A 20,495-nucleotide genomic window follows, 5' to 3' on the forward strand; every position below is an offset into this window, starting at 1 on the left:
CACTCGTAATTTTAATGATATGGACCACGCGGCGTATGCGTAATGCCGCTAGTGGTGATGGAAGGGGGGGGGGCGGGGTTGGAAGAGGTAGTGGAAAGGGGAGTGGCAACGCAATTAGATAAAATGGCGGCATCAGCAGCTGCAATCGCAATTGCAGCCGTGGAAATGTGTGGAAATGGGAAATGTAGAAAGGGGAAATGGGAAATGGGGAAATGGAACTGCAGTTGCAGCCAAGCGGAAACTGCATAATCCACACCCACACAGATGCACCCGCTCCCACACATATGCACAAATGCATTGGGCCTGCTGTTGTTGTCGACTAATGAATTACAATCACTTGGATGCCGTTTCGTCGAAAGAGATTTCTCTGGGCCTGGGCAGCAGGAGGGTTAAGGGTCAGGGGTCAGGGGTCTGGGGTCCAGCACATGTAATTATTGTTGCCATATGCATGTAAATGAGAGCTGCACACGGATGTGCAAGCACTTTGAAGTGCATTACCAAAGTGCAATGCAACATCTAAGCTGCAGATAATATGTTAATTAACTGCAAGTGATTATGGCCTCCTTATTCCACAGTTCCAAGGCCTCCCCCCCGGAAAGGGCCTTCAACGTGGCCTCGGTATTTTCGGGAGAGCTGTTAGCTGATTGTCAGCCAAATTTGTCAACTGCATTAGCTGATTGTCTGCCTGATCTATTGATTATGGTTTAAAATATCTAGAAATCAGATTTCCTTTTCAGTTTTTTCAATAATATTACTGTTTATTAAGCTGACAGTAAGCCTCTTTTTCTGGTTAACTTATCATAGTTTCATCCTCATTCTACCTGCTTTTAAGTCTTAAACTAAGTCAGACTTCAGTAAGTCAGTCAGTGAAACCAACTTAAAGTTATGAAAAACATATAAAAAATTCACAGGAAAATGGTACTCTGTTTAAGGTGCATATGCCAGTGGTCCATTGTTGCCTCTTGGTTTCCCTTTTGAGTTCCTCAGTTTCGCAGTTCCTGAGTTCCCGAGTTCCGCTCCTCAGTTGCAGCTTCTTTAAAGCTTCCGGCATCCATTAAACTTCATTAAAAATTAAATATGCGCTACAGCGTTGCCACCAGTAGCTGGCAGATGGAAAAAAACTCGAAAACTCAAAAGCAGACTTGGGCGCTTTGTGGGATTAGGGGCGTGGCACTGCCTCTTGACTGAGTAGAGGGCTAAAAAACCCTTTTCCAACTGACACGCATCAATTTACTACAGCAGCGCTGAGCTGTGCTCGAAAAATGCTCAAGACTTTTAATGAGATGAAGGTGAAATTTCATTATGAAGTTTGCCGCACTAAGATGAAGTAACCACCTTCCCCTCGCTTTGCCTTTGCCACTCCTTTTTTTAGCAAGGGGGTGTGGTTGCGAGCGGTAACCTCGTTAAGCTTAATTAATAGCAGCGATGTGATAAACACCCAGGCCAACAGCCAAAATGGTCGCACTAAGGCCGCCATTTTGAAACAAGGCCTCCTCTGGGAAATACACTTGGAGAAAATACTTTAATTTGTTTAAAAATTATGATAAAAGATATATCATTAGGGGTTTGTTCTTGGAAAATACTTGTAATACCTTGAAATCGAAGCTTACATATTTTAGTCCTGCAAAAATATGAAAAATTAGAAAGAATTTACCATAAAAATCTATAAAACAATAAAAACTTTCATTAAAAATATTATTTACAATAACAATTAATATTAAAAACTCACAAAAAATCTTCTTAATTCCTTAAATAAATAGTTAATAATAAAGAAATAAGTTTTTCCTAAACCCAAACCCTTTGTTAGATTAAAAACCTTTTCGGTTTCACAAAATTCATTAAAAGCTATCATTAAATTTTCCACTGTGCAGCAACCAACACTCGGAAAACTTTTGCCCAGGTGTCAGCAACAGTCCCAAAAGGCAACAACACAAACAACATCGACCGGGACAAGTTCGTTTTTTAATGAGCCAACGTCAACGTTGCCAACTCGCTGCTGCTGGCGTTGACATTTGACAGATTTCCTAGGAGCTGCCGCTTAGATACTTTCTGTACTTTCCGGACAGGGGGGATGGGGGCGGGGCAGTGGCAGCTTCTACTTATTTGGGCATTAGTCGTAGACTACCAAACCCCCCATCACCCACACTACCCTGAAAGCCACCCCAAGATGTCCTGCTCCACCCACCCAATGACCTAGCCAGCTGGGTATTTATATAGACTCTTGGGCAAAGATTCTTTCGGGCGACAGGCGACATCGTTAGGGGCATTATAGTCGAATGAATTTCAGCCTTGGCTACCTCTATTAACCTGACATCTTAAATTCAAGTTAGCGCCTCCTCAAACGGCCCCAAAATTCAATTCCAAACTGTGGATTTATTTTACGGGGTCTTTAAGAATGTAGAAAGCAGCTTTAATAGTTTGACTTGACTTTGGAGGTATAAATTTTAGGCGTTTTTCTTACTTAATAATGATTTAGGACAATTTGTAAGTTAGCTTGAATTGAAAATAATTTTCTTTTTATTTTATTTATAATTTATGGTCAAATAATCTTAGCCAGGCTTTCAGAGCTCAAAGGATACGAAAAGAGACTAGCCAATGTTTAGTTTTCTAAAAAATATTAAAAAAGTTTATTAAAGTAAATTAGAAATTAAAATGTTTAAAAAAGTATATTAAAGTATTTGAAATAGTTTAAGCTTCTTAATAAATAAGTTCATGGAACTTAAAAATTCATAAAAATATTTTTCTCAGAAATTCTTAGCTAAGTTCGTCATCGATTTAAGAAATAAATTTATAAAGATGGAGACGATGGCCATTATAGCTGGCATTCTTCTTTAGAATTATGCAATTACAACGTTAAAAAATAATATAATTTATATATTAAAAAAATAAAACAACTAATGCTTAATGATAATATAAGCTTTCTTGAAAACATTCCCCAAGAACTGATAGAAGCAGAACTGATAGAAGGAACTTAAAGCTTGAGACTAATCTAAGATTTTCCATTAGTCTGTTATTTGTATCATCATTTAGGTTTCTATTTATTGATTTAAATATTTAAAATCATAAATTTAAGCCGAATATTGAAGCCAAAGAGCCTTGCAAAGTATTTTTATTGAAGTCCCAAGAATAGAGAATACGACAAAGCTGGCTCCCTTGGCCAAGTTAACAATAGTTTCACGAAGGCAGATTTCACACATCTCTTAGTACTCGTACATCTTTTAAAATGAAAAATTCCAGTAGCCATTGATTGCTTCTAGTATGATTATCCATATGACTTTCCCTCTTTCCATTTTTCCCAAGGCTTAACTTAATGCTTCTTCGCAGGACTTTCTTTTTTTGTGCCCCCGTTTTTTTGGTGGGCGAATAAACAAGTTGAATTTTCTTTGCCGTTTGTTTGTTTGCCTGTTGGCTCATAATGTTTGTTTGAGCACTGCCAGGAGAGTGTATTTGTGTTTACTTATATGTGTGTGTGTGTTGGCCTTAAATTCCTTGTCGCTAAAGCATTTTGGCCAGTTTCGCTGGCGGATGAGACGGAGTCCCAGTCAAAGGCGGTGGCGAGCGAGCGTTGCAAATATTTGCCGAGGGACAAGTATGCGCAATTAAAATTTGATTTAATACAAATGCACACACAAATACATATGTATGTATAGAGAGAGAGAGTGAGAGATACCCGCACACAGACACGCACTGACACAGGCACAGAGACAGACAGAGACTTGTGTTTGTTTGCATTCGTATTTGCCTGTTTGCTGGTGGCACACAGTATCCAATTTCGGAAATTACTTGCGCATCATCGGTTGGAAATTCCTTGAGTATCGAATGGAATTTAATTGAAGTCACGAATTCTCACAAAATTCAAGCAATCCACACACATATAGGCACACACCAATACACACATACAGTTTACATAAATAAATCAGATGGCACATTAACACTTCTTCGGCCGTGGGGGTTGCTGTTGCCTTACATTTTCCTTGCTTTTGATGTTGAATTTTTAATTTTCATTAAGCAGCCGCCAGCCCTTATGACAGGTTCGCTTTTCGCTTTTTTCTGCCTTGGGGTTGCTAACTTCCGGTTGGTGTTCTTGCCCCACACACCCATACACACACACACACACACATTTGGGGTATTTGCCGTGTGCTTAATTGATATTTGTATAATGAAATGTGTCACAGGATTTTCCTGCCCGCATCATTGTGCCCTGAGAAGCGGCAGAAGGAGTTGCCGAAAACCCCAACTGGCCCTCAAGATTTGTTGACACTTTCCTGGGTTCTTAATTGTGAAATTCGGCTTAGTTCGAGGGGGCCGAAACAGGCTGGAAAATATTTCATTTCCCAAAAGATATGTTGCAGATTTCATAGATTAAAAATGCAAACAAATTGGGTTTGATTTTGTTTACTAATTCATTTGTTAAGAAACTTAATTTTCTCTTTACTGGAAATATTTACTCTTAGTAAGTTTCAGTCTTAAATGCCCTGTTTCTTACCTACTTCTTTGACTTAGTTTAAGTTGATTATCATTTAGTAATATTATATTAGATATTTTCTCCAATCAAAGCCTTATTAGTGCAGGCCTTGCCTTTAATCCAAAGGTTTTCCATTACTTCTTGCCTAGAACAACCTCCAAGCAAACGAAAGTTGAAGTTTCCTGGACAATTTCTTTCTACTTTCCTATCACCAAGCCCTCTCCCATTGCCGCCTTATCACCAGACATCCCTACAAATTGTGACCCCAAAAGAGTAAGTCATGCTCCTCCTTGGCCCAGCGACCGCAATCAATAAATTCGTTTTTTCTACATATTATTTTTAGCATTTTGCGTCTTTATTGTTTTCTGTTCTGATGCTTAAAATGCGATAAATTAAATGAAATAGCTTAGTCCCTTTGTTTGGCTACTTACAGATTATGTGACATTTATTGTTCACGCTTAAATCTTGAGAATTGCAATTTAGCGGCCGTCCTTTGTGTGGGCGGTGGCTGGTTGGCTGTATGGGTCGGTGGGGGTGGCTTATCAGCTAGCCCCAAGGACAGAATTATGTCCTTGTCGCCATCGTCTTTGTCGCGTTTATTTTCTTTCCGCCTCCGCCTCCGCCTACGCCTCTACCTCTGTCTCTGCCTTTTTTTTCTTCTCTTCTGATTTTTTTTTTTTGCCGGATTTTCCTCAGATTTTGTGCTGATGTCGACGGTGCCGCCGCACAGTTGTCTCGAGTTTCCGTTTTAATAAACGTCGATTCCGGCTTCCTGTTTGGCAGCATTGCGTATATCTCAAGACCCCGGCCTTTCGTCAACCAACCCCGGCCAATGGAAACCCGTAATTGCAGGCAGCGGCAGCGGCAGCGGCGTCTGGGGCTCAGTCTCATTTTCATCCGCGCGGCTCCGGCTGTGTCTTCATTTATTGCCAATATAATTTCTGACTTGGCTGGAAATTTAATTTCCTTTTTCGGCATGTAAGAAACTTTTTCCATCGCCATCTCGCCCGGCGGCCATGTAACATAAATCCAAAAATCCAGCAATCCAAAAATCCAGCAATCCACCATCGACTTTCGAAACGGATGTCAACACAGCAGAGCCAAGTCAAGAAGTTGCCCCCGAAAAGGGTTACAATTTATGATTATTAAACCGAAACCGAACGAATGAAACTGAAACGCCTCCCACTCTCATTATTTTTTTAAAACCCACCCCGCCGAAGGAAAAGCGCCTCGGGGGAAAATGGATGAAGCCAAAAAGACAACAGTCGGTAAATAAATATAATGAAGATGCAGGCGAAAAGAAAGGAATAAAGTGTCCTTGTCAGAAATTGTTTAAAATAGGTTTGGCAAACAAAAAGAAACGAAAGTTTCCTATATTTATGAGTTCTTAAATATATTAAGTTACTAGGAAAATGCTTACGCAATTAAAACAAGAAGTTATGCGGACAAAACACTTTAACTTAGGCGTTAAATCTAACTTGGCAGCTTTCAAATAGCTTCTTTGTGGCTGCCTTTCTGAAGGAAGAACTAAAATTAGGCCATAAAGGAAACATTTTAGTGTCCAGAATTAAGTTATAGGAAGTTCAAACTATAATAAAGGTATTTCCCTTGGAAATGGGTATAAATTTGGGGTTTTATTAGGTTGTCAAACAAGTCTTGCGGTATAAAATTGGTTACAACAATGCGATTCAAGTCAAATATGCGCCGTTTTGTTCGATGACGCGTTCCCAACGAGATGCCAACTTCATAATGCCCCTCTCATAGAAGCTTGCTTCCCTATTGGCAAGAAACTCGGAGCGTGGCGCATCTTCGACCACCTCTACACCAGAACGAAAACGTTGACACCATCGTTGTGCGGTGGAAATGGAAACTGTATCGGGTCCATAGCTGCACTGGCGGCTTGAGAGGCATTTTTGCCTTTATCGTAGTAGTACTGTAAAATATGCCGTATTTTCTCTTTATTTTGCTCCATGATTGCGACGCTATAACTAACGAACGACTTAAAAGAAAAGACAATCAATCAAAGCGCGTGAAATGAGCTTTCCAAAAGGGTACAGTATGACCTGATGCGACGAATAAAACAAGAACTACGCGCTTTCAGCGCCAACTAGCGAAAATACCGCAAGACTTTTTTGACAAACTATTATTATATTTATTATAATTAACTGAATTAACTAAAACGTCGTCACGTCGTAAGTGTTTCTCATTGGCTCGTCTTTTTGCCGTCACTTCTTAAATTAAACTCTGAGTCTTATTAGCTCCTCTCCGAGCACGTCTTTACGTAGTCGCGTCTTCTCACCAGCTCCGGGATCCTCAAGTCGCTTTCTCGTCGTTAGCATTGTTCATTGCGTCGTCGTCTTCTTAGGCTGTGTCTTTGATCTTCTCCTTTGCCAGATGGCACAATCGGTACTTGGTTTCTGCTTCGTTGTCCAGCGTCTTCATCTGTTCTTCTAAGCCATTTCCTCACTACACATACTAAGGGTCTATCTGTTGTCTTAAGAACTGCCTCTTTTAGTCACCTTTTGAACAGCCTAAGGAAACATCGATAAAGTTTAGCTTATAAATTAAGTTCAAGTTATTAAGGAACTAACTAAAAACGTATTACTTTTAGTATAGAATTGTCTTCTTCCTTAACCTTTACCTTACCGTAAGCCATGGGAAAATTGTAATGCTGATTTATAGAACATTGGGAAAAGCTGACTTCGATTCGATCTCAATCATTAGGAATATTTTACTTGCAATTTTAGTTTCTGCACTTTCTGTTAACCTTTCTTATGGCTTAGCAACTTGCCAGATAGTAACAGAGAATATCTACTCCATTCGAATGCTAAAAAGTATCTTAAAGTGACATTTTGAACATCGACAATCAACAAACCGTCTGGAAACAGTCTCAACTTGGCCAAGTCAAAGGAAAAGGCAAGCCCAACCCCTACTCAGGCACACAGACTGTGTCTTTTTTCTGCAATAAAATAAACATATGAATATTTATGGCTGCCTTTTGGGGAGTAAAAAGTGGAGTTTATGCAAATAAACTGGCAAGGAAAGCGAAGTCTTTCCACTGGACCGGAGTTTCTGTAACGAAATGTGATGCCAAGATATTTTTCTGAGGCTTAGGGAAAGTTTTAAGCATGTGAAAGGGGTGAGAGGAAACTTCTGCCCGATATTTGATCCCCTTGGAAATCCTCGATGAAGGCCGGCCATTAAGCAAATTCACTGGCATTAGGCAAAGTGTTGAAATTATGATCTGTTAAGTGTCTAAATACGAGATGGGGCGTGTCCTTGGGGTTGCTGCCTTGTCTCGCATCCTGCTGTATTTAAAATGTCATTTTGTTGTCAACCTCAGACTTCTTGTCTTATGTCAAATTATAATTATGGCGCCATGCTACTAACGACATTAACACGGCACAAGGCAGAAGGCACACAGGGCCAAAAGGCAGGCAGTAGCAGCAGCCATTAAATTGCCTAAGCAAACGAACCCTTGTCGGTGTCCTTGCCTTGCCTGGCTCTGCCCACACACCCACTCGAGAACCACTCCCCCATTTTCGGCTGGGGAGTCCTGCCTTCATTATCAGCATCGAAAGTTAAAATGCAGGCAAAGCCTTTGGCTTCTGCCCTGCTCTGTCCCTGCCGGCAAATGAAACATTTTTGTTCGGTAAGGTTAAACGTTTCAAAAACTTTGTTTTAAAATCACTTAGCGCCCGGCACACACAGTCGCGTCCACGTAAATGAGTTACAGTGGAGTGTGTACTTTTGATTTTTGAGAGGGAATTGGGAAAGTCTTTAGGGAGGATATTAAGAAGTGTTCAAGCCAAAAAGTATCTTCTAGAAACTGTTTGACAGTTTTCTACCTTGCTTATTTTGATAGTTAATAGTACTAAAGACATATAGACATATTTGATAATAAGTTAGTATAATAATAAGTCATAGATTTTCAATACTTAATGTAAAACTGATAACTATATCCTGTCCCTTGTGAAGTTCTTTGTTGCAGCTCGAAAAGTAAAACCCAAATATTAGTTTTTGGCTCTCAATTTGCAGTTCTTGTTGGGTCCACTGTGGCCTCACACTCACACATATGTCACACAGTTGGGTCCTGTTAAAAGGGTGCAGACTTTGTCCACATTGCCATCGAGCCGAGTCCTGGCCCAGCACTCCATTTTCCCAGCCCTTTTTCCGCATTTTGCAACTCCTTTTCCGCCGTCGTCGTTGTCGTCGCCTTTTGCAAAGTGGTGATAATTTCTGCTTTGTTGCGAAAATGACAACATTTTAACCCGGCGCTCACACACACTGCCACCCACTTGGCTTTTCCACAGCCGCCCGCCCTCGGAATTTTCCACACCAGCCCCCTTAACATTCCCCCCACCCAAACATTTTCCACTTGCAATGGACGCGACTTGTGTCGACTTTTAATGGTTTTTCATCTTATTAGCAGGCGAAAAGTTCTTTGTCGCCGTTGTTGTGGATGCCACGCCTCCTGACAAACGTTAGAAATTGGAGGGCGGGGGGGCGGTGGGTGGTGGCCTGGTGGAAAATGGCTAACAGCTACAGATTTATTTGCAATTTTTGCTCATTTGGCAAAACACAAAAGCGAGTAGAGTAGAGCCAAAAAAAAAAAAGAAAAAGAAAAAAGATAAATAGAAAACAAAAATAGACGACGCCAAAGTCTTTTGTCTTTAGCCACTTTGCGAGCCTTCTCTGGTTACTCCTTCTTGTTGACTTGAAAATCCCAGAACCCCCCCTGCCCCTCCGGATTTTCTCTTTTCCCACCCGCTTTTCCAGCTTGTTGCTTTGCTCTGCTGTTGCTGAGGGCGCATAATTAAAAAAGTTTCATTTCATTTTGTTGGGTTTCTTGGTTCGTTTCGCCTGTGTTTATGTTCATTTGTTTTCTTGCGTGGGTTTCTGGGGTTTTCCCCACCCACCCCCTCCTCGCTTTTCCATTGCAGCCGCTACAGACGTCGTCAGTTTGTTTGCCGCCCTTTGTCTTAATGATTACCGCCTTCTTGCGTTTTTTGCATGCTTCGTTTAATTTAATATTAATCTAAGAAGTTTGTTTGTTTTTTATGTCTCCTTATTGTCGGCCTAGACCAGAAAGCTGCGAATGACTCGGAATTATATGGTGGGTGGTGGTGGGCACTAAATGGATTATGAGGGCACATGACCGAGCCAAATTTGCATACCCAAATTTTGGATAGTTTTCGTTGATCTTTGGATGATAGGGATGGGTGATGGAATAGTAAGTTGGATCTTTAATAATGACATACAAATTATAGCTTAGTTCTTCTACAAAACAAGAATAATAATTCTTAAAAAATCTCAAATCTTACTTTTAAGAGGGAAAGCATACAGCATGGCCTACTTTGCCAGATAAACTCATAACCATATTAAGGGAAACAAGCTTGGTCTTGTGCTTAATAGTGCTATGTTTTCATATCCTTGATAACTTTTCTTTTCAATAGTTTTCCCTCAAAAATAACCGTCTTAAAGATCTCTCAGCCCAACCTCCTTACATCCTATAACTCCCCCTTTTGCGCTTTCACCTTTCCTTGATTAACTCAAGCATTTTGGCATTCAAAATGTTTGGCAAATGAATTTTATATTCGCGCGTCTGGGAGTTTCGCTTTATGGATATTTCAAATATGCAGCTCGCCGTTTTTAGGGGGTGCGTTTACGCCGTCGGACTGTAGAGGGTTAAGGGGATGTAGTATGCGAGATTTGGGATTTGGGTTATGGGTTATGGGCTATGGAATCCAGACCAGACACCGCCACAATAGTTGGCATGTCAAAGTCGCCACAGGCTACTTAATATTGCATTGACTGCAAAGGAAGTGCATACGAGTAGTAGTTGGAATCCCGATCTCCCCCGCTATCCAGCCCGATTCATCCCTATAGCCCCCCCCCTGATCCGCAGCATCCTCCGCCCGTCCGTTCATTCATTCATTTATGCGCCTCTGCAAATCTGCATGTCTGCATTGGTGTGTGTGTTTTTATGAAGCTTTCACAACTCCGTCGGGGGTTAATTTTCGCGGAAAGCGTTACCGTTGCCCCTTTTTCCATTCCCAATCCCATTCGGAAATTCCGCACTTTAATTTCCATGTGCAGTTCTGAGGGGCGGCCAATCTCGCACTAGAACCCATTCCATACTGGCCATGGCAACCCATAGGGCCATAGAAAATCTATAAATTCGCAGCATAATTTGCAGCTGCCGTGGGAGTGCCAAAAAGTGTGGGTGTTGGCTATTGGGTGGTGGCTTCTGTGGATCTCTGCCCATTGGAATGGTCGCTGGAAATCAGCATTAAATATTTTGCTGGGCTTGGGAACTTTGTATGATTTAAAATATGTTTTTAGAAACTTAAAACATGGAACTAGGACTAGAACTATATTTAGAGAAGGTTATTAAAGGCTTTTTGAATTACTTTTAAAATGAAAAAAGCTAAATTTTTGGAATTTATTAAAGAAAATGAAGTCCTTAACTAAAGTCTTATCTTCTAAAAAGAATTTCCCTTCTAACTTTAAGTTTAGTTTAAAGTATTGTTAATCCAACCATTTAATATTCATTTAATGACATTTTTTTCTAGGCAAAAGCTTCACTTTGACAATTGTCATCTCGACGAATCCCATCCAAATAGCCACATACACGAAGGCCATTAAGGTGACCGTGGATGGGCCAAGGGAGCCCAGATCCAAGGTGCGACACCAGGGATTCCATCCGTTCGCCTTTGGGCCACAACGTTTTGGACCGGATCCACTTATGGCCGGATTGCCCTTCAAGTTGCCAGGTAAGCGGAACAGGTAGACGACGACGATTTTGGGGGGGAATCGGATTCGGAAGGCTTAAGCGATAACATCACAGCCACACTGAGGGAAATGGGTTCGATTATAGGCTAGGCAAGGTCTCTCTTTGATTTCGTTCTTTGTTTGTTAAGAAAATATAAAAGGAATGTTAGAAATACAGGGAATAGAGTATAGGAAAAATGAGATTTGGAAAGAGAACTTCTGTTGGGTTAATGATAAGATGTTATGGGAAAGATACTTCTTAGAAATCGGCTGAGGATATGGATATATATTTCATAAACACAGATTGACATATAAAGGAGATCACTTTCTGACTTCTCTCTCTCTCTCTTTCTCTTACCAATAATAACTAAATGTTAACTGGATTTCCAAACAACGTTTAACTTACCTTCAACCAATCCCCTATATAAATCCACGTCTTTCCTCTCAGTGCTGTGAGTTGAGCGGAGCTAAACTGGGAACTAAGCGGCTTTTGGGAAATGGCCTCAAGGGCTTGTCGCTCGTTAGACACCGAACCACACGTATCAATGTCAGTCGGGCAGTCGGGGGTTAATGTGTAAGTGCGCGAAGGGGGCGAGCAGCGAGGGCGGGGAGGCGGGGAGGGTTAAGGCCAGGTGAGCTTATTGCCTGTCTATTTTGGCCGCGGGCCACACGCGAAATTAGTTGTAAATAAATATACCTTTTATCCAGGGGTTAAACGAACCAAAGCCAAAATCCCGATGCCCGATGCCCGATGCCCGCGGCTTTGGGCCAACAAAAAGCTGGAAAATCAGGCGGAGATTGGCTAATGGGTTAATTAGGGATCTTTGCCTATAACCCGATAGGTCGGCGATATAGCCGTCATTATGATAAGAACCCCGTTCCCGGGGTTTCCATTTCGTTTGCCGCGAGCTTCTTTTTTTTTAGACTCATCGCAAATTGAGTTGGGCTTAGTCCTTAATGAGATGACTTGCGCTTTTGTAGCCTGTTTTGGGTTAAGGGTTATGGCTAAGGGCTATAAGCGGCTAAGGCAGGCAGCTTAGATTAAGAGCTTTTTTGTGTTTCGGTTTTGAGTTTAAGACTGATAAGGCTTTGTGTTTATTTCAATAGCCAATAAATAATAATATCTTCAAAGTCTTCTTTATAATTGATATTACTTAAGGCTAAGATTAAGATAATGAACCTGTTTTCCACTTTCCACAAAGACAATCAAATGCTAAACTACCTTAAGAAGACCTCAAGAATCCATTCTTATATCAACATTTGGTTAGGAGTTCCTTTGACTTTTGAGCCACCTTTTCCCATCAGTTTGATAGCAAAAAGTTGGCCCAAGAACCCCGTCGAAGCCGCTTCATTAACACCTCAAGCCATTAGCATAAAGATGATGACAAATGAGGCAGGCAAAGGACGAAGGACGATGGGTTCCTGTCAGAGCCACCCTGCTTCCGTTTCAATGTGTGCCCTATTTATGAAAACAGAGCGAGACACAATGGAGGCGACAATTATACAACAAAACAACAGCTTGAAAAATCCATTAAAATGATTTTAATCCTTTAACGAGTCACGAAAAGCGACTTGGAAATGCGCAACGCGGGGGTTAGATTCGAGACCCAGAAGCCCGAAAACCCGAAGCCGAGGCCAAAAACCCAACCCTTAAGCCTTGAATTATTTTAAAGAGCCCCGCGCGACTGTTGCAACAATAAACACGCGATATAACCAGGCTGCGAACAAGGATAACGATGGCAAGGACGATTGTCCTTAGGGGGGTTGGGCATTCCGTGCCCAGGAAATACAAAAACAAAAAAAAAAAAAAACAAAGCAGATATAAAAAAACAAGAAACAGTCGTCGCCTGGTGAACAAATCGCTTTTGATACGCTTTGATTTTATTAAAATTTAACAATTTCGCTATGAAATTTATGAGGCCTTCGGGTGGTTCGCTTTCCCTTCGATTCCCCTTCGATTCCCCTTCCATTCAATTCGATTCGCTACGGCCAAAAGGCTTACGAACCACTTGTTTCTGGCACTGTCTCATTTATGAGTTTCCCAATCGGGCGAAGATTTTGTGACTTTAATGGCTAGACTTTCCCTGAGATGCTCATCAGAAGTGATTCTTAGATTTAGTCAAGTTTTAAAAGGTTTTTATTGATTTTAAAATCAAATTAATGGCTGCTATTCTGCAAGTTTTTATAAGTTAGTTCTTGTGTTTTCTTGCTAAAATCATGCAATGATGATAAATTCGAAAGATGACGCTGCCTTTCGCTTACCACAACCAACTAGCTGATAGTTCATGTACTATCTCGTGTACTTCATGTACTATGATCCAGAATATCCGTTGCTATGCATCCATGGAAACATGCAGAAAGATATCTTGAATCCCTTAAGGATCTTTCATTTAAAGACCCTTAAAGTATCGATGGCTATTTGGCTGGCTAGCCATCAACAGTTGATAATAAAACTTAGAGGAATTCTTAAGTTAGCTAGCTGATTAATCATATGCTTATTTAATCAGTACTTTAAGCTTCAAATAAGATAATATTTAAATTTGAAATACAAGTTAACAACAAGCTTTTATTTTCCATTAACATAAAACTCGTATTACTTCGCTTTAAATCCTTAAAAGTTGAAAGATCTCCTTAAGCTTAAAACCAAGTTCGCATGTTGCTTGGCCAAAAACCTTTGGCTAAACTGTAACCCATGTCCTGGCGAATCACTTAAAGAAATAACTTGTGACCCCGAGGGGAATTCGGTGGGGAATTCCAGGGGGTTCACTGTACGCCCCGCCATACTCTCGGCGTGTGCAAAGTGACACAGCAGCTGAAAAAGTCTCAAAATTACATTAAAAACTAAAAGGACTTTGTGCTGGCATATGGGAGTGTATGTGTGTGCGTGTGTGTGTGTGTGTGCTTGTGTTGGTGAGTAGTTTTTTGGCATACGGAAAACGTAGTTGACTCCTTTAACGGGATCTCGGGCTGCGTGTCAGGGAAAGTTTGCCAAATGATTAAAAGGACTCGGCAAATATGTGCGAGAGTAGTTGAGTAGTATGGTATAAAATATATAGTGGAGAGTCCTTTCCGCCCGGAGACGATGTAACGAAATAAATATAAAATGGCGTTGTAAGCAGAAGCACATTAGTGACAACTTTCAGCAGGGTCTCTACAGTGCACTGAGAGAAAATGTTACCTAAAATGGTTGGGAATTTGCCAGAATAGCAATTTTTGGTTTTTAAAAGTTAATATTAGTATTGGCCATTATGATTAATTTTCTTTTCTTTCTCTACCAAACAATCTCCGTAAAAAGGAGAGCTAAGTAACAGTTTTCTACAGTTTTCACGTTCATTCCCACTTCTTTTCTCTGTATTTTTTCCGAAATTTCCCTACTTTCCTGCATTTCCACACATCCTTTAGAAGGTGCCACCTCACCCCTTCACTCCGTGTGCGTGCGTGTGTAAGAGAGTGTGTGTGTGTGTGTGGAAAGTGGAAAATTTGTAGCTTCCGCAGCGGATATCCTGTTTCACACACGCCTAGCTCCTCTCCCTCGCCACCCGAAAACACCACTCTCCCGCCCCCCGTCCCCCGCCCAGCTACTTTGATGAGCAAGGCGTGTAACTAAAAAAGTTTCGCGTTGCGTTTTTAGTGAAAATTATATTAAAATTTTGCGCTTGATGTAATTTATGTCATAAAAACCCAGCAAGAAAAGGCAGCAAAAACAAAAACAAAAAAAAGGAAAAGGAAAAGCGGCGGCGGCGGCGACGCGCTAATGTTGTAAATGAATTTTCTGCTCGAATTAATTTCCACGGAACATCGCAAGACAATGCCCGACATGCGAGCATATGATTTTTCCCTATTTAAGATTATTTATTTAAAACCCCTTTTTTGGCCTGCCCTGGCCTGGCCTGGCGTGGCCGCCGTCAAAGGCGAAAGGCAAAGATCAAAGTGAGCTGACTACACCCTTAAATGCAAATATATATATATATATATATACACATATGGTTATTCTGGTTATCCTGGATGAGGGTTTACGCTTTTTGTGTTGAGGTTTCGGTCCAGAAAGTGAATGCCAATCGGAAGAAGATCAAATCAATGAGTTGGGTGGCTTTGAAGTCTCATTACTTTAAGAAACTTAAATAGTCTTTACATTAATTACTAGAAAGTGTTTAGTTTTGAGGAGTTGCAGGTCTCCTAGTCATGGGAAGTGCCATTTATTGATGTTCCTTTTGCAATACCCAATGACTTGCCTCGCTCTTAACCCTTCACTTGCTCCAACATGAACTTAGACTTCAATAACCCCCCCCAGCTTTGTAACATATTCTTTCATGTTCTTGCCCTGCCAACACGCCCAGGCCCAGGCTCATTCCTTCCGCTCCGGGGGTGACTTTCGCCGTGCCCTTAAAGGGTTAAATACTGCGTTGCCTTTAAACAAGTTAATAAACTCAGCATCGCCATCGCCATCGCCCTCGCCAAAAAATAAATAAAAAATGGCAAGGAAAAAAAAGAATGAGATGATTTAGTACATATAATCAAACATGCAGACAGACGCACAAAATTTGCACAGTCACAGTGGCAGTGGGGGGGGGGGGGGCTAAGGCAAGGCCTACAGCTCAATTTGCCAGACGAGAGCTAAACACATATATATATATATACCGAGGGAGATATTTTAAAGTCATTGTCCTTGCGGGAGTCCAAAGGACTAGTCCCATTCCCCCTTCGGCTTGAGCAGCTCCCCCCAAGGACATATTACAGCATTGATTCAATTTCATGTCAATTTACGTGTCAATGCGACACTAATACGCCAAGGGTCGTGGCCTGGGCAAAGCGGGAAAAAATGAGGGGATGCTGCAAAATGGCAACGTTTCGAGGGGGGTTCAACAAGGTGTGCGTTTAAAATTATTTATAACATTTGCGAAAATATGTTTGCCGAAATGCCGGGGCAAAGCACATTTTTTTTCCTTTGGCTCCCTGAGAAGTATGCTACCATTTTTTTGGCAATAACTTGCGGCCTGTTTTGCGCCTTGGCCTTGAGTTGTGAGCATGTGTGTGTGTGTGTAGGTGCACTGAGAGAAAATATTAGAAATTGTTGTAATTGGCATCTAAAAAAGACTAAATCAAATATTTTTATAATTTTAAAAACATAAATTAAGCAATATTTGTTTATATACTTTATATGCCTTAAAACAATTTATAAAATTTAACCTTATATGCTGTTTAGATGGTAAAAAACCAAAAGAATAAATTTTAGATAAATAAACTACCTTACTTTCTCTCTCTGTGTAAGTGTGGTGGTGTTGGTCTGGCCTTGTGTGTGTGAGGTTGGCATGCCAAGGCAGCACACCCACACCACTTAACCCATGTCTCACTTATTGAACGCATGTGTTGACAACACTTGTGTAACGGTGAATTTGTGCGTTTTGTGCGTGTGTGTGTGTGTGCTGTAGGTGGGGGGAGGCGGGGAGGTGGTGGATTCCGTTACCAGGGATCCCTGTCAGAGGCTTACAAAATAGCAACAAATTTGCCAAAACAATTTGCAAATCTACAACAAATACATGTAAATACTGATATGACAGACACTTTGGGTGAAAAGCAGGAGAAACAGGGGGGGTTGGAAAAGCGGGCGACCTTTCACCTGTGGCGAATGCCGCCGATAAGTGATTGGCAACAGCTGCCTGGCTGGGAGGTCTTTATTAACTTGCTACCGCTTTTTTTTTTACTATCCTGCCGGCCGAGGCGAAGAAAATTGTACGATTTTTTATTTGTCTGCCAGGGTTGCCAGGTGGCCGAGTAGGGAAATATGTATGGAAAGGGGGTTAAGGATATATGGCCAAATTCTCATAATATTAAGTCCAGAAATTCTTCTTTATTTTTAGTTTTATCTTAATATTTGGGATTGCTTTTGATCTTTTTTGGTATAGGTTAGTTAGGAGATTTTCAAATAGTTATCAATTAATTTTAGTTATCTCTATCTTAGTTAGTTATTAGTTCAACAATTAGGTAATCTTTATAGCAAATTAACCTACGCTAAAGATGTCTTAGAACGTATATTCTCTACAAGCAAGATGTCTCACTTATTAAGAATAATGTAATGATGGACTAACAAGGTGTGGAAATGTACTAATTAATCATTTTAGTTTGGTAACTTTTACCTTTACTTGTTAAATGATATTAAAATGGAAATGAAATTCCTATTTTTAATATAGTTTTTTGATTAACCAACTGAACAACTTTGAATGTAACTAAAAGTGCATCTAAATAAAGTTAATAATATTCACAGAAAATAAATGAAGTTTAGCTTCACATTAATTCCCATTTAGTTTGCCTGCTAAGGAATAACGAAAGAAAGGTTTTTGCTCAGATTAGTTATTTGGTTTCTTCTCAATTATTTAATCGTTTTTCTAAACTACACCACTGGTTAGAAAGATCAGTACCCATTCCTAGATCACCCCCACAAATACCTTTTATTAGTTATAATTATTTAGTTAATCTTTTGTAGGCTATTACTTAGAACGGAGTACCCCAACTTAATGTATTTATTAACTGGCAATATTTTCTATTTTCTACATTAAGAGTAATATATTTTAACTATTATTTAACAAATAAAAATAATAACAACATTGAGCACCAAAAAGTAACGAAAGCCAGCGGCAAAAGCACAGCAGCCGCTGCGATGTTCGCGCTGAACGGAAAACAGCAACAGAATTTCCTTTCTTTCCGACTTATTTTCCGACTGCTGCCGGCGTCGCTTTTCCCAATGCCTTCACATTTGCATTTGTGTTTGTGTTTGTGTTTATGATGCTGCTGCGCAGACGTCGAGTTTTCTGCTCTCGGCAATTCGAGTGAAACTCAAGCGGACTCGAGTGAAAATTCGGGCCATGTACTTGGACGATTTCCCCTGATTCGTCGGCCTGGCTCAAAGTGGGAAACTCGTTGGAATGACGGTATGTGGTGGTGCTCAAAACAGTAGCGCCACCTTCCCTGTTCACCCCCAAAGAGCCACCCGACACCCCCTTATTTTGTGGTGAGTTAGGAAACCGGCTGGCTTTTCTTTTTTCGTTGTTGTTGTTGTTGTTGTTGTTGTTTTTTGCCCATTCCGGTTTTTCCAAGGCAACGTCTTGTGGTGAGAAATTGTTGCGCGCCGCTGAGTTTTTTCCTTTGCTGCTTTTGCTTTTCCTTTTTTATTTTTCCAGCAGCGGCAGCATTTTCTTTGCCGCTCTTCGGGCACGCTGTCGCCTTTCGTTTTCATTGTGGGCGGTTAGGCGGCTTTTCCGGGAGTGGGCGGATTTTCCTGCCTTGCCGGCGGAATCGCAAATGCCGTCGGTGGCATAGAAATTTCAGCGCATTTGCCGACGGCAACTTAATGGGAGAAGAAAATCTCTTACGGGAAATAGTTAAGATAAATGAATTTATTTAAGGGATTAAATAATTTAAAAATTTCGATTTTGTGGTTACTTAGTTTGTAAATTATAATTATATATATTATAAAATTAATTTTTTAAATTTTATTTTAATAATTTTACACAAGCAAGAGTACTTAATGAGCTGGGAATTTTTAAGCAATTAATTTTGTATTGACATAGAGTTGGTTTCAAGTTTTATTCCGATTTATGCTTTTGATTAGTCCAAAATAATTATAATTTTAACAATAATATTTTCTAGAATATTTATATATTAACATTTTATTATGTTTAAGAAAGGATTAAGTTAATTAGGAGTATTAAATGAGTTTTCTTTTACTATAAAAATCAAATTTTAAAATCGAAATATTCTTTACCAAAAACGTTTCTTGAATTTTTACAAAACTTATCATTAGGTCTGCCACAAATCACCTGATAAAAGATATAGTATTATATATAATATATGTAATTATTAATATTTAAAAAATAAATAACCAAAAATGTTCCGTTCTAGTGGCTTTCTTGACCGACAATCGAGTGTATTTTTGTTCCAAGTTTCCATGGCGGCATCAAGCATACGCCCTGTTAGCCCCTCGCATTCTTGCCCTGCCCAGCCTGCCTGTACCCCGCCCCCGTCTCCCGTCTCCCGTCTCTTAGCCCATGACAACCAACCAGAATCTCCCCACATTGCGGTACCCAAAAATGGCAAAAAAACAAAAAATAAACACAGCAGGAAGAAAGTCTAGAAGAAAAGAAAGCGGAGGAGCGGAGGAAAAAGAAAGCCGAAGCGTAGGACGCCGGACTCATGAAAGCTTTTTGCGGCGCACCAATGGCACCGCGTTATGCTCTTACACACACTACGAAGAAGACACACACAAACACACAGATAGACCCACTCATGTATAGGGGGAGGGTCCTGGGAGAGTCCTTGGAAAGAGAGAGGAGAGTGGCGAGTGGGAGGCGACTTTGAGAGTGTCCCAAATGGGAATACACTCACACAGGCCAGCCATCGACGAATACCGTTACGTGAGGCTACAAGCCAGAAGAAGCAGAAAAAAAATGAAATGCATAGAAACCATAGGACGAAAGGAAAAGCGGGACAGCTGGGGAAAGCGGTGGAAAAGCCGAGGAATGGCAAACCCAAAACTGACACCAAAAGCGGCTAACCCTTTATCGCACATAGGGTTTCCTTACAGGACCGCATATTTAGGTTGCAGTTATGGGGTCTCTCTCACTCTCTCGCACTCTCTAGCCCTGTCTCTTTTGCCCACTATCCATCTCTCTCGTTCCTCCATTTAGAGATGTGTATGTGTGTGTGTGTGTGTGTGCTTTGGACACAGACAGTGGCATACATATGTACATAGTTTTGGGTTACCCAAAATCGACGTGATGTTATATTATATGGAAAACACAATTTGCTCAACGGTCTGCCATCGTCTCTGCCTCGGCCGCAGTTGCCGTCGCAGTCGCTGCCTCTGTCGCAGTCGACGTCGACGCTAACTTTAAGTAGCACTCGAAATCGTGGGCGGTAACGATTTCTATATGTGTGTGCAAGGACCTAGAGGAAATGGCTGAAAAATGAAGGAGTTAGGAGAAAAAAAAGGGGGCAGAAAAACAAAAAAAAAACGGCAGAGGGGTGTTTGGGTAGTAGGGAATGAGGAGCCACTGTGGGGTTAAGCCTGGGGCATGCCCCGACAACGATCCTCGTACTTCTGCGGACTGTTACTAGTGCCATTTTGCGTGATACAACCATAAAATGGTGTCCCAGCTGGAAGAGGCATCAGGACATGAATTATATAAAAATCTACAAGCCAAAAAGGAGCTCAAAACGGGATGATAATCAGGAAAAGTAGAACCGCTCTTTAAATAATTCG

At 40.8% G+C, this 20,495-nt stretch overlaps 1 protein-coding gene across 1 annotated transcript in view; it reads left to right on the forward strand.

Annotated features, from left to right (window-relative positions):
* Window positions 1-20,495, forward strand: part of LOC108109716 (myosin-G heavy chain) — a 33,259-nt gene that overhangs the window by 8,351 nt on the left and 4,413 nt on the right. Inside the window, exon 4 of the mRNA XM_017218348.2 lies at window positions 11,041-11,241. Coding sequence (XP_017073837.1) covers window positions 11,041-11,241 — 201 coding nt within the window. The remainder of the gene's footprint in view (window positions 1-11,040; window positions 11,242-20,495) is intronic.

Source organism: Drosophila eugracilis, unplaced genomic scaffold (genome assembly GCF_018153835.1).
Source record: "Drosophila eugracilis isolate 14026-0451.02 unplaced genomic scaffold, ASM1815383v1 contig_649, whole genome shotgun sequence".
Taxonomy (NCBI): Eukaryota; Metazoa; Arthropoda; class Insecta; order Diptera; family Drosophilidae; genus Drosophila; species Drosophila eugracilis.